This window comes from Hevea brasiliensis, unplaced genomic scaffold (assembly GCF_030052815.1).
Source record: "Hevea brasiliensis isolate MT/VB/25A 57/8 unplaced genomic scaffold, ASM3005281v1 Scaf7, whole genome shotgun sequence".
Taxonomy (NCBI): domain Eukaryota; kingdom Viridiplantae; phylum Streptophyta; class Magnoliopsida; order Malpighiales; family Euphorbiaceae; genus Hevea; species Hevea brasiliensis.
Window position 1 is genome coordinate 2,043,443 of NW_026615250.1, and position 14,470 is coordinate 2,057,912.

The 14,470-nt window shown below is 30.1% G+C and overlaps 2 protein-coding genes across 5 annotated transcripts in view; one reads left to right on the top strand and one right to left on the bottom strand.

The window, feature by feature from the left end:
- Positions 1-258: 258 nt before the first annotated feature.
- On the bottom strand, positions 259-3,335 carry LOC110633494 (uncharacterized). Of its 4 annotated transcripts, none has more exons than XM_021782128.2 (7): positions 2,888-3,315; positions 2,625-2,801; positions 2,225-2,365; positions 1,816-1,872; positions 1,212-1,238; positions 722-817; positions 259-640 (listed from the first exon to the last, which is right to left on the bottom strand). In XM_021782128.2, exons 1-7 carry the CDS (start codon positions 3,125-3,127, stop codon positions 434-436), a joined length of 945 nt encoding a protein of 314 aa, XP_021637820.2. In that variant the 5' UTR covers positions 3,128-3,315; the 3' UTR covers positions 259-433. The 4 variants fall into 4 exon arrangements, with proteins under 4 accessions (XP_021637820.2, XP_021637821.2, XP_021637822.2 ...); XM_021782129.2 differs by having other exon boundaries at positions 259-634; positions 2,888-3,306; XM_021782130.2 differs by lacking the exon at positions 2,225-2,365 and having other exon boundaries at positions 2,888-3,335.
- A 2,038-nt stretch (positions 3,336-5,373) lies between these two features.
- LOC110642450 (uncharacterized) overlaps positions 5,374-14,470 on the top strand; it is a 40,639-nt gene continuing 31,542 nt past the window's right edge. Inside the window, exons 1-4 of the mRNA XM_058142739.1 lie at positions 5,374-5,537; positions 7,725-10,531; positions 12,054-12,434; positions 12,616-13,170. Of these exons, the coding sequence (XP_057998722.1) occupies positions 7,745-10,531; positions 12,054-12,434; positions 12,616-13,170 (3,723 nt within the window). The 5' untranslated portion in view covers positions 5,374-5,537; positions 7,725-7,744. The remainder of the gene's footprint in view (positions 5,538-7,724; positions 10,532-12,053; positions 12,435-12,615; positions 13,171-14,470) is intronic.

A 14,470-nucleotide genomic window follows, 5' to 3' on the forward strand; every position in this document is an offset into this window, starting at 1 on the left:
GGTTGCTAATGAAATTGAAGTTTGGGCCCCATTTTTGCCTAACATACTTAAGTTGCTGAGCATTATTATTATGTGGAGATTCATATCATCATCCAAAAGAACAACATTCCAGCATGATCACTATACTTCGATAGATCTCTTTGCATGGTGGCCTGAAATAACATGCATGTGGATAATACACCCGTTACCATGACGGAGAAGGCAGTAAGAATCGCTTCACAGTTCACCCACTTCCCACAATATGTTAGCGACTTCAACTGCAAAATAAATTTCTGTGGTCCTCAGACGCACAGGTGCTTCATGTTTCCTGTTTGTTGAATTATCATCAATATTGTCAAGAATTGCCATCGTGGTAAGCTAGAATTGGAAAAGAATGTTGTTCGGAGAACTCAACAAAAGAGAATGCAACATTAAAGGAATGTAGATACACTATTTATATTTGTCTTCCATCGATAGCATTCTCAATTGCGTCGATACAGAAGCCAACTGATTGCCGCTGTGCCATGGCTTCTACCAGTTTCAATCTAGCTTTATGATGACGACACAATACAAAGACAGTGTTTAGTGCAGCCCATCTCACTTGAAAGTTTGCTTCGCTGTTGGAGAAACCCAACCATTTAAGTGCTTTGTCCAACTGTTCCTTAATTAACAAGGAATAAATCTTAGTAACCTAAAAAGATTCATCCCCAATACCGCATTATTTATAAATATCCAGCCTAACCTTGTCAACATCAGAATAATGACCTTCAGAATCCCCAAATACTAGGTGCTCCACCACCAAGCCTCCTAATATTATGCAAGAAAAGTTGTTTAAAGTCTGCAAGAGAATTAAATCCATAGTTATCATGCATAATCATCCAACTAATGTTGTGAAAGTAATTATTTTATTTATTAAAGGTCCAGGAATCCATTTTAATATGAAACCATTCAGTTGTATTCCATTTACATTCTATTCTTTGTCATTTCACATCCATATTAACATTCTCATCATGATCATGCATCCTACAAACATATCTCTGATTCTTTGTGGCCCAATTATTCATTCCTTAGAGAATAGTCAATCTTGTAGTTGTCATATCACATTTTCTCTTCTGTTTATTAGGAACATTCAATAATCACAAAAACCATGCCAACACAACCTATTGCCTGCAACAAATAAAATCATATACTGTAAATGAAACAAATTAGAAGAAAAGAAAAAGAGTCCTCACCTTGGATGAAATTTTGCCTCTATTGCCCTGCATGATATAGGAATGCATTAATTAAAAGAGCTAGGCAGAAGAATACATATTTCAAACAGATCTTTAAAGCAAACAACCAATAACACTTGCAACAAATACCAACAACCCAGGTGTACTTCCAAGATTTACAAATTAGGAAGTGACACTCATGGGTCACGGCAGAGTTCTGAACATTTTTTTTTAACAGCATCCTGCTCTGTTTTAGTTACATTACTTAGTATGTACCAGTACAAAGCAGCCAAAGTGGATGATCAGTTAATAAAGCATCAAACAATATATTTTCAAATTATATAATTACAAAGAGAAAAAGCACAGTTGGGGTACCTTTATCACATAAAGGTAGTAAATAACATCAAGACCACAAAGAAAACAAAATTCACTTTCACATATGATTTTTCTTTTAACTCCACAACAGCTGAAAAAATCTGCATAACAAGAGAATGGCGCAAGACTTTCTAACATACTAGAACAATCAAGTTTTAATGCTTTCACATAATCAAGAAGTGTAAACTTGCAAACAATCTTGAAACTTTTTACATCGACTACATAAGGAATAAATGACAGAATGTCTCACCGAACAGGATGATTCTTCATTTATAATATTTTTCCTAAGCATCTGGGCAGCACCAACCTATATGCATGAAAAGTGATGAAATAAATATAGGGACATCAAACTAGAAAGAAATTGCTCTTAACAGGTTTAAATCCTTCCAATTTGGAAAACAATCATCCACATATGAGAGTTTCGTCATGCTGCAAACTACATTAATAAATGAATTGAAGGAGGAAAAGCCTTTGAAGTAGCCATGTTAGCCCCCAGAAAAAAATGAAAAAAATCTAAAACATCTATGGTACCATAATTGAAAATTGTGAACAGAATTTAAGTTCTCAAGCCAAAGACTGTCCAAGCACTACTGTCACATGAAAAAACTAACAATATTTGTAGAAGATTACAGGAGAGTAAATGACAATAGTTGTCTTACTTCTCTGAGAAACTCAAATCCCAGAAACTCTACTTTCCCTCCCTCGAAATTGCCATCTCTCAGTTCTTCAACAGATGGTACTGTATATCTTTTTGGGAGAGCCCCAAGCAAGTAGCCAACCAGAAAATGACCAGCTTCATGCTGCAACATTGCAACTTTTATTATTAAAGTTTAAAATAATTAAAAAATTCATTCCAGGGCTGTAATTATTGTTGAGCTGCAGCTTTGCTTCATGCTATGTGCCCTAACCATAAGTTCATAATCTCTCTTGACAGGGAGGGCACTGTGTTGCTAATAACACATAACAATTCCACTCCCCAGCAGCAGGGTCACACTTCTATAGGATAGATATACTCATATTCAAAGCAGAGGTTTTTGGGAAGGAACTTCGGTGACTTACTTGCAGACACAGGAAATGATCTTCTTCACAGCTAGAACCTCTGCGTTCACCATCCGGTAAAAGGAAATGAAGAGATTTATCTATTGAATCCATAACCGAATCAACCAATGGACCAAGGGGTGATAAATCTATCCCATTGAATACTAATTGATTCAACACCAGGCGACTTCTGGGTACCTGCGTCACAATCCAATACCCAAATCAAAACATGAAACCGCTTTCAAAATATTGTAACTACAGCAAGTGAAAAGAGACAGAGAGACCTGTTTGGCTGCGCCAAAGCCACGGAGGCCAAAGGGTTTGCCTTGCAATTGTTTGACAAGGGAGAGAGCTCTCTTGAAATCGGATTTCGACAACTCTTTGTCCACTCTTTTCAGAGCCCGACGACGTCGGACGGCATAATCGGCTTCCTTCACTTTCATTGGGGCTAGAATCCCGTCCCCGGGAGTTTTTAGTCGGAGCTCCACCGCAAAGTTCATTCTTTCCTTAAAAAAACATGCCATGCACAAGACAGAGAAAGGGAATACCGAACGACGCCGTTTCTGTGTTGTAGGGTTGTAGTTCAGCTATAAATTGTGCCGTTGAACATTTGCGGTGATTATCCTGTTTCTGTGGTTGAAAGATTCAAGTACAAAAAGATAGCATTTTTAAGAATTGGAAAATCACAGTTAAGTTTCATCCTTTAAATTAAACTTTCCCACTTTGATGTAGACCTGCTAGGTGACGGTAAAATCAACTTGCAGTTAAGAACTCGCAGTTAATTTGGGTTTTGTTTATGAATATGATGGCATTTCTGTTCATTATTTGCAGTTCACCATGGCATTGAAAATTCATTCCCTAGTTTAGCACCACATGTTTTACAGGTAGGAATGGTGAACTCTCCATCATTCTTCTCTGAATTTTTGGTTCCACTTTTCCATTGATCCTTGTTAGGAAAATTGGGCAGATTTTTGCCAAAAAAAAAAAAAAAATACACACTCTAAATAAATTTTTATTAATTTTAACAAGATAATAGTAAAAGTATAATATTTTTTATGTACAAAATTCATCAATGTAGCAAATATAAAACATATTTTGAATCATACTAATATCTTGATTATAATACTTTTACACTCTATTATTTTCTCTACTCTCCTTTAGATGAAAATTTTATCTCTTCCCTCACTTCACTCTTTATGCCCAAAACTTTAAAGAAGTTTGGCTATTTATAGGCACATAAAGGTCGTCTTGCATTTAATAGAAAATTAAGAAAGTCTAACAAAATATCTAACTCAAAAATATTGAAGGATTTTAACCATATGGCTAAATCTTGAAATTAAATTAGTGTTGACTTTAATCAACACTAATCATCTCTTTCCTTGAAATCATGCTAAGTAACTTCTGAAACTTTTCTATTTTTACACCATTGAGATCTTTTATAAAAATCTCTACTAATTGGCATCATTTAAACATAATCTTGTAAAACTTTTTCTTTCAAATAGTGATAATGCACTACTATATGTTTTATGCGCAGGCCCATAAAGGATAAGCAAAGCGCTCCATCTCAAATTTTAAATGTGTTCTATATTCAGAATTGAAATTTGAGACTACTAATTAAAAGAAAAAGGGACTCTTACTATTTCACCTCACCTCTTAAGATAACAATTTTATATTTTTAGTATAACAGTTTATATAATATTTATTTTTTTCAGTTATAAAATTTTCAAATGTATTTCAAAATTCTAAAAATAGATATCATTTAATTTTAAAATAATTTAACTGATAGATATTTTTATTTTTTAAAGTATGTGTCACATAATGATTTTTTTTAAACACTATTATTAAGTGATTTAATTTTATAAATCATTTTTAAGTTATATCCTGTGGCGTTTTCTTAAACACCATTCTTAATTTTAAGCTTTCATTCATTGACGTCATTAGCAGGAAGAAAGGAAATTGTTTAAAGAACCTAGCCGGCAGAGAGAGACTTGTCAGCTAAATGGCCATTAAAATCTGAATTTTAGTGCATGGCATTACACCATTTTAATAACATTATTTAGACATATATAGAAAAATATGCATTAGATTTAATATTTTATTTAACATCTTTTCATTAATAATCGAGCAATTTGGTTGTTGCCTTTTTTGACTTTGATTTTTTGTTTTATTTCCGCAACTTATTTACTTGTTTTTTTTTTTCCGGGAAGAATAATTGACTATTTTTTTGTTTTTTTCTTAGTAAGAGGGGGTATTAATATAATTTAATTAAATAAGGTTGATTTTTTAAAATATTTTTTAGGTAAATTATTTTTATATTTCATAATATTTTTATGCAAATGACTAATTTAATTTTCACAACGACCGACTATGAAAAGCACATATTACCTAAATTAATTTAATTATTATATTATTAGGATGCTTATATAGGTTAGTTTGTAAAATACGTATGTGTACGTACATCAAATAATTTATAGTGTATAATTATTTTTATTTATGTAATTAAAGTTATAGTTTTTAAAAAATTAAATTTAAAATAAATTATTGAAATAATATAACATATTCATATCATTAAAAATAAAATAATGATAATTTTATTATTTTGAACGTTTGAACTCTGAAAGTAAAAAAAAGTCCACAGGGTATAAATAGTGTTACGAGATATGTGGCTCAACTGATCATCCTGCTTTCTCTCTCTCTCTATCTCTCTCTTTACATACTCTGATTGCTAAAGGTAATAAGTTTTCCTTCTCTGTTTATCGCTTAATTCCAGAGTTTCTTTGATGTTGTTTCACTCTTTAATTATTCGGTTTTTGTTTCTTATTTATTAATATGTTTTCGCTTTCTATTCTGTTGCTCCTTAATTGGCAGCCTGCTGTTTATTTTCAAAAGGAAATTGTTTCTGTTTTCATTTCTCTCATTTGATCCAAAAAATCAGTAAGTTCTTCCTTCCTTCTGTAACTCTCTTTGTCTTTCTATTTATTTTTTATTTTTATTTTTTTTTTAACTTTCCCTTATTAGATCTCTTCATGAGAAGACAGTCCCTACTCTGTTTATGTATTTTGAGAAGGCATCGTCCTTGATTTTCTCAGCATTTCTTTTTTGTTTTTTGGTACTTAAGTAGAATTGAAGATAAAAAGACTAATGACTAAGAAAAGGTAAAATTTTTTTTATATTTTGTAAATTTTCTTTATAATTTTAATTTTAATAATTTTATCTAATTACAAAAGATTACTACAATTATATTTAATTTTTACAAATTAGACTTTCAACAAGCTTTAAAAAAATTAGCGCAATGCTGCTACTATTATTTTTTTTTTTATTTTTATTCTGTTAATATAATTAATAAATAAAAATATTTAACATATTTAATTTTATTTTATAATAATATAAAATATAATATTTATATCTTATAAATAAAATTATTATCTATTAATAATTTAATTCATTATATTACGTATCATATATGTATATATAGTTTGGTTTAAGACAAACTATTTAATAATAAAATATTTATTATTAATTTGTTATAATACGTTGAATAAAATATAATTTAATAATGAAAAAAATTCATTTTAGAATTGACTTATAAAAAAAAGTAAAATAATTGTAATACTAGTTTAAAAAATTAATTAACCTATCTTAAAAGAAAGCCTAAATTATTTTTAGGGTAATAGGTTTAATATATATAAATAATATTTTAATATTCTTTTAAAAATATTTTTAATTATTTATAAATAAATTAAATATATCACAAATTATATCAAAATTTAAGAGCAGGGTACGTAAATTTAATTATTTACTACTTAGAAACTAAATTTACATATTTAATATATTAAGCAAATCTAAATAAATATTTTTAAAAGTCCGTACATATCATTTGTTTAAATATTTTTTTAGATAATAATAATAATAATAATAATAATAATAATAATAATAATATTATTATTATTATTATTATTATTAACAATCAAAATCTTATTATTTTGAAAAGTATTTTTAGTAGAAAAAAGCAAAAATATTACTAAAATAGATTATTAATTTGTTATTATATTTTTTTATTTAAATTAAAATTTTAATATTTATTTTGGTTAACTCAAAAAAAAATATTTACTGAATTAAAAATTATTTTTTGTTATTTTATAATAATTTTAAATTTATGATATATATTTATATTATTTATATATATAAATATTTTCATATTTTAATGAAATTATTAAAATTTAAAATATATTTCCTTTTTTAAAAAAATATTTTTTTAAATGATTTAATTTTCTCTTTCAATAGAAAAATATTGTTAATTTATTTCTTAAGTTCTCAATATATATATATTATTTTTTGAAAATTATATTAATATATTATTTACTGAAAATTATTTATAAAATTTAAACATTTATTTTTTAAAACATTTTTTATAATTAAAATATAAAAATGATAATAATGATACTTAAAAATCACCACGTGGCATGTATACTTTTCTCTTCTGCTTTGTTATCCTTTCATTGTTATTACCAAATAATTTAAAAATAATAAAAAATAATTTTTAATTACCTTATTTCAGAATTTAAAATTAAATTATTGAAACTTTTATTTAATAACACTTTAAATAAAATTATAATTAATTGATAAATTTATTATTAACAAGATTTTATAATTTGATTTTGAAATATAAAATATAAAAAATAAATATTAAATTATATATCAGATACGAGCTAAGCAAGATTTTCTTTAAATCGGAAACCTCATTAGTATCCTTTAACTTCCCATTCATAATTTCTACCAATATCTCAGCATTTTTTTTTTTTTTTTTATAATTGTAAAATGCATTAAGAAAACCCAGATTACCTGTGTCTCAGAATTCTATGATTTTGATTATCGTTTTTATTTAAATTTATAGTCAGAAATAATCTTTATTCTGTTGTGTCATTTATTTATGTTGTTTTATTTATTTATTTATTGTTTGCAAATTACTTAACCTTTTGGTTTCTATTTATCGTTTGATTTCAAAATAGTTTTGTAGTTTATTGTGTTGTGTTAATTGTTTATTTCATTGCTCTTCTTCTCACCTCTCTTTGTTTTTATTTTCTTTGCTCATCTTTGGTGCTCACTTCCCAATCAAAATAGTCCCTTCGCAAAAGCAACAGATGGAGATTGTGAGTTCCATTGCATCCAAAGTTTTCGAACTGTCGGTTGAACCCACTGTGCGTCAGATCAAATATGTATTCAACTACAGTGACAACATACACAACCTTGAAGAAGAAGTTGAAAAGCTCACGGATAAAAAACAAAGGGTTGAGCACGCTGTGGAGGAAGTTAAGCGCAATCCAGTAGAAGAAGTTGAAGCTGATGTTCAGAGATGGTTGACTAAAGTGAATAATGTCATTGAAGATGCTGGTAAAATTCTTCTTCGACATGAAGACAAAGCAAAGAAGAGGTGCTTCATGGGATTGTGTCCTAATTTGATCAGGCGCCACCAAATTAGTAGAAAAGCGAGCAAAGCTTTACCAATCGTTGTTGGAGCCCGAGAAGAAGGAAATTTTGAGAAAGTTTCCTACCGCATCACACCACAGGGCATAGGGGCAGTCAAAGGTTTTGAGTTCTTTGAATCAAGAACATTAGCTGCGGATGAAATCATGAATGCTTTAAAGGATGCTGATGTTAATCTCATTGGAGTGTATGGAATGGGAGGCGTGGGTAAGACCACGCTAGTGAAACAGATTGCTGCACAAGTCAGGGAATACGGAATCTTCAAATTGGTGGTTATGGCAACTGTAACTCACAATCCGGATTTGAAAACTGTTCAACAACAAATTGCAGATTGGTTAGACTACAAATTTGATGTGGAGTCTGTTGAGGTACGAGCAGCTCGGTTGAGCGAGCGAATCAAAAGAGAAGAGAAAATTCTCATAATTCTAGATGATATTTGGGCAGCAATCAAACTGGAGGAGGTAGGAATTCCTTATGGCCCTGATCATAAAGGAAGCAAGATACTGATGACGTCTAGAAATCAATCTGTGTTGTTGGAAATGGGAGTACAAAGAGATGTCTTGCTTGAAGTTTTACAGCATCAAGAAGCATGGAATCTATTTGAGAAGATTGTGGGAGATCTTAAAGATTCCAACTTACGACCTATAGCTATCGAAGTCGCAGAGAGATGCGCAGGCTTGCCCATTTTAATTGTACCAGTAGCGACGGGATTGAAAAACAAGCAAATGTTTGAATGGAACGATGCGTTGGAAGAGCTTAAAAAGTTTGATGGCAAAGGAGATGAAGCGAGAGTTTACTCGGCCCTAGAGTTGAGTTACAACTTTCTGAGAGATGAAGAGAGGTCTTTGTTCCGACTTTTAGGACAACTCGGACCTGTTGTGGTCATCAGTGACTTGTTGAAATATAGCTTGGGGTTAGGCTTGTTTAATCAACGCACCACACTAAAAGCAACAAGAGATAGACTACTTAAAGTAATCAGTGATCTTAAAATGTCTTGTTTGTTACTGGAAGGCAACAACCATGAACAAGTAAAAATGCATGATGTGGTTCACAGCTTCGCAGCCTCAATTGCATCCAAGCATCATCATGTCTTTACTGCAGCATATCAAACTGAATTGGAAGAATGGCCGAATAAAGACTTCCTTGAACAATGCACATCAATCTCCTTGCCATATTGCTATATCCCTAAGCTTCCTGAAGTACTTGAATGCCCAACACTCAAGTCATTTTTTATGTTTAATAATTTCTCGGACAAAATCCCAGAGAATTTTTTCAGTAGAATGGAAGAGCTCAAAGTCTTGGATTTGATGGGAATGCACTTGTCACCACTGCCTTTATCACTTCAATACCTTAAGAACCTCCAAACATTGTGTTTGGATCGCTGTATTTTGGAAGACATTTCTGCAATTGGAGATCTGAAACAGTTGCAAGTTCTCAGCTTCATTCAATCTACCATTGTTCGGCTGCCAAGTGAAGTGAGCAAATTGACTCGTTTGCGACTTTTGGATTTGAGCCGATGTCAAGGACTTGAAGTGATTTCGCCAGATGTCCTATCAAGGTTAGCCCAATTGGAGGAATTGTACATGGGGGACGGTTTTGTGCAATGGAAGGGTGAAGGACATGATGAACCAAGAAACAATGCTAACCTGTCAGAATTGAAGCTTTTGTCAAAGTTATCCACTTTAGAGGTACACATCGTTGATGCAAATATCATGCCTAAAGATTTATTTTCTGAAAAACTGGAAAGATTTAGAGTTTTCATCGGTGATGAGTGGGACTGGGACTGGCACGAGTACGAGAGATATGCTGATTACAGAAGCTTAAGAACGTTGAAACTCAAGCTTGGTACAAGTGCTCTTTTGGAGAGGGTAAAAGTGTTGCTGATGAAAACTGAAGATCTATATTTGGACGACCTAAAGGGTGTAAGAAGTGTGCTCGATGAATTAGACGACCAAGGTTTTCCTGAGTTGAAGCATCTGCATGTTCAAAATAGCCTTGGTATTCAATATATCATAGACTGGATGATAATGGACCATCCCACTGGTTTTCCGAGGTTGGAGTCATTATTTATTGACAATTTGAATAATTTGGAGAAGATCTGTCGTGGGCGTTATATGGTGGGGTCTTTCAGCAATTTAAGAAAATTAAAGGTGGGGAACTGTAATGCATTGAGGAGTCTCTTTTCATTCTCTATGTTTAAAGGCCTTGAGGAGCTTGAAAAAGTGGATGTGAGTAGTTGCAAAATTATGGAAGAGATAGTAGTTGAGGAAGGTGAAGATGATGAGGAAATTAATTTGCCACAGCTACGATATTTGAGATTGGAAAATCTACCTCAATTTGTAAGCTTTTGTTCCCGAGTGAAGGAAGCAACAACTAGTGGAGGTAATAAAGAAATTGAATGTGAAGACGAGACTGAGAAACCAATGCCACTTTTCAGTAGAAAGGTTTGGTGCACATCCTGTTTCTATTTCGCTACTAAATATCTTTTTTAAGATGCTTTATTTTAAGATAAAGATTTGTTCTTATCTTTAATTCTTTTTAGTATTTTATTTTTATATAAATTATAAATTTGTCAATAACATATGTCTAAAATCATTAATAACATTTATTTATGTAAATATAAAATAATAAAAAGTTAATTAGAAAATAATAGTTTTTTGAAATATAGTTAAAATTAGTTCTTTTTTAAAATTTTTTATATTATGATTTATAGTTTTAAAAAAGAAATAATTTTGCTTATAGTGATCTTTTTTAATAAACAAATAATTGTAAAAATACTTTTAATGTATTTTCTTAAGGAAAACATTATATAAGAAAACTTACTTTTTATGTGATTTAATGTAATTTATTTTGACAATGCATAAACATAATTTTTTTTATAATTTATAAATATTCTCAGCCAAATTATATCTTCATTTAGTTTTATTTTATTTAAAAATTGTATAAATTATATTTAAATTCATCATTTTACATTTATTGTACTAATTATTTTTATTTAATATAAATATATTAAATAATTATATAAGGATATTTTATTTAATAAATAACTATTTAGTTTTTTATAAATAATTTGATATTGACAAAAGTGTTTTTATATTTTAGTAATTATATATTATAAAGATTTAATTAAATATTTTAAAAAATATTTTATATATTGATAATTATAGTCAATTATAATGATTAAAAATGAATTACCATTTAAATATGACATAATAATTACTTAAATAAAATATGTGAATGGAAGACTATTTTAATAATAAAATAAAATTTGAGGAATTTAATTGTCCAAAATTAAAAAGAAAGCAAAGAAATTAATGGTAATTCAGGCCAAGGACTATTCTTTTAAAGATATCTAAACTTAGAAATTAAATTATTTTTAATAAAAAATATAGGGATTGAGCAGTGATTTTTATTAATTTATAATTTACCTTTTTTCATATTTATTACTTATCCTTTTTAAGTGGAAATATGTATTATATGCTTCTGGAAATGTGATAAAAATTTCTAGTCAGTTAATAGTTCTATGTATATTCTTATTGAAAATCAATTATATTTAATTGGTATAAAATTAACATGACCACTGCAAATGTATTTTATTTAATATGTTATTTATAATTTTAGACTTATGTTTATGAGATTTTTTAATGTAAAAAAAAATATCTTTATATTTTTAAGTTTATGACTTGGTCTAATGACTGAAAACATATCAGTCGAATATTAGTTTAAGTTTTTACTTTCTCAATTTCCTAATAAAAAGAATTTATTTTTATAATTATTTTGATATTCAATAACAATTTTCTATGAAAGTAAAGTGATTGAATTCAAAAACTACAATTATTTTTTATTCGTTGGACACTGGTACAGTAATTCAACTGCTAACTGAAAGTCCAACCAAACAAGTGATTATGTGTAGTGTACTGTGATGCTTAACAGTTGAAGGACCTGAGACTCTAGTTTTCACTGCAGGTATCTTTTCCTAATTTGACTATCCTGATTGTGGATGGATGTGATAATTTGAAAAATTTATTATCACTCTCAAGTGTTGTGCATTTGAAAAGGCTTGAGATATGCAATTGTAAGATGATGGAAGAAGTGATGGTCAAAGAAGGATTGGAAGAAGAAATAATGAGTAAGGTGTTACTCCATCAACTAGAGTCCCTGAAGCTCGTGAATCTTCCAAAACTCACGCGATTCTGCACAAGTAATTTAGTTGAATGTCCTGTCTTGAAAAAGCTGCGCATACAAAATTGCCCTCAAATGAGGACCTTTGTCTCCAATTATACGACTTCAAATATGGCATCCAGCCGTGAACTTGACATTATAAATTCTGCTCTCTTCGATGAAAAGGTATGCAGTCTTTTTTCACCTGAATAATAGTTTACGTTGTTATCCACAATGGTTAAACAGAGGAGAGTATCATGTCTATTTTTTCTTAGTAAGCAAAAGAATTATTGAAATAGAGAAAGAAATAAACAGAGGAGAGTATCATGTCTAGTTTATTCACAACGACTATTGATTTTTGATACAGGTTGCATTCCCCAACTTGGAGATATTGGAGATTCTCAACATGGATAATTTGAAGATGATATGGCACAATGAACTCCATTCAGATTCCTTTTGCAAAATAAACGGACTTGCTGTGGAAAACTGTGAAAAACTAATTAAAATTTTTCCATCCATGTTGTTGGGAGGCCTCCGGAATCTTCAATTTCTGGTCATAAGTAATTGCGATTTACTGCAAGAGGTGTTTGATCTCCAAGAGCTAATAAAAATGAAAGAATCAGTAGCCATTCAATTGAGAATTCTACGCATAGAAGGCCTTCCAAATTTGAAGCATGTATGGAATGAGGATCCTCTGGGACTTGTCTTGTTTGATAACCTAAGTTCAGTGCGTGTTAGGTATTGTCCAAATCTAAAAATTATTTTCCCAGCTTCAATAGCTAAAAATCTGCCACAACTCAAAACACTGGATATAGACAGTTCTGGGGTGGAGGAAATTGTTCAGAATCTGAACTGGGTAGAAACAAATATGGAGAACCAACCTATGGTTAAAGTTCTGCAGCCACATTTCTCCTTTAGAAAGGTATGAGCTCAATCTTTGTGTCAAGCTTAAAATCTATTTTTTGTATTATCTTAAAAAATTTTGATATTATGTTGTGTATAAGTAATATCTTCTCATATATAAAATTTTAAGAATGAAACTTATTATATACTAAAACTAAATAGAGCATTAAATTTGTTTTACATAGAAAGCATTGCCATTGAATTTGTTTTCCACACCTCAAAGTGAAAAAAAGAAAATAATGTGTTTATATTCATTTTAATACACTATTTGTAAATTTAGTTGAGATTGTGTTTTTATATATATAAGTTTAAAAAATATAATACTTTTTTTTTTTTGGTTATTTTGAAAAGAATATATATAATAAACTTATTGTATAGAATTAATTAAGTTTAAATAAGTTTAAAGAATAAATTTATTTAGAATTAAGTTATAATATGTTCATAATAACAAAATTGATTTTGGAGCTAAATTAAATATCAATTTTACTAGATGATTATATGATTGCATAGATTGAAAATAAAAATTCTTGATAATGAGTCGATTATGTAATTTTTTTAAAACATGATATGGCACTTATAGTTGGGTAATCTTCCTGCTTTGACGGATATGTGGAACCATGACTCGCAGCTAGACCAAGCTCTTCGGTCTCTTGAAGAACTTCTCGTTTGGCTATGTGACAGTTTGATTACTTTAGCACCATCCTCTGCTTCTTTTCAAAATCTGACGCGTTTGATTGTATGGAAATGCAATGGATTAGCTAGTTTGGTAACATCCTCAACAGCAGAAAGTCTGGTCCAGCTCAGAGATATGCTGATAAGTGAATGTGATGGGTTGAAAGAAATAGTTGCAAATGACGGAAATGAACGGAAAGAGGATATTATCTTTAGCAAATTAGGAAAACTGGAACTTAGATATTTGCCAAGCCTCGTCAGTTTTTGCTCAGCAGATCACAGCTTCAAATTCCCCTCTTTAACGGAAGTAATTGTGAGGAAATGCCCCAAGATGCAGGTTTTCTCAATTGGAGTCTTAAGCACGCCAAGACTCCTCGTTGTACGACATGATGGACAAGAGTGCTGGAATGGCAATCTGAATGACACTGTACAACAATTGTTTGCCGAAATGGTATGTATGTGTTGGTTAATCAAATTTCCTTTTCTCCTAAACCATAGAATTGAAATCATCTCTCAATTCTGATATATTCTCTTCTTGATCCTAACTTTGTTGTCCCTAAATTTCTTGGATGATGTACAGAATGCCAAGGAAGATTGACCCCAATCCATCATGTGCTGAAGCTGAAATAAGGCCAACGCTCTTTGTA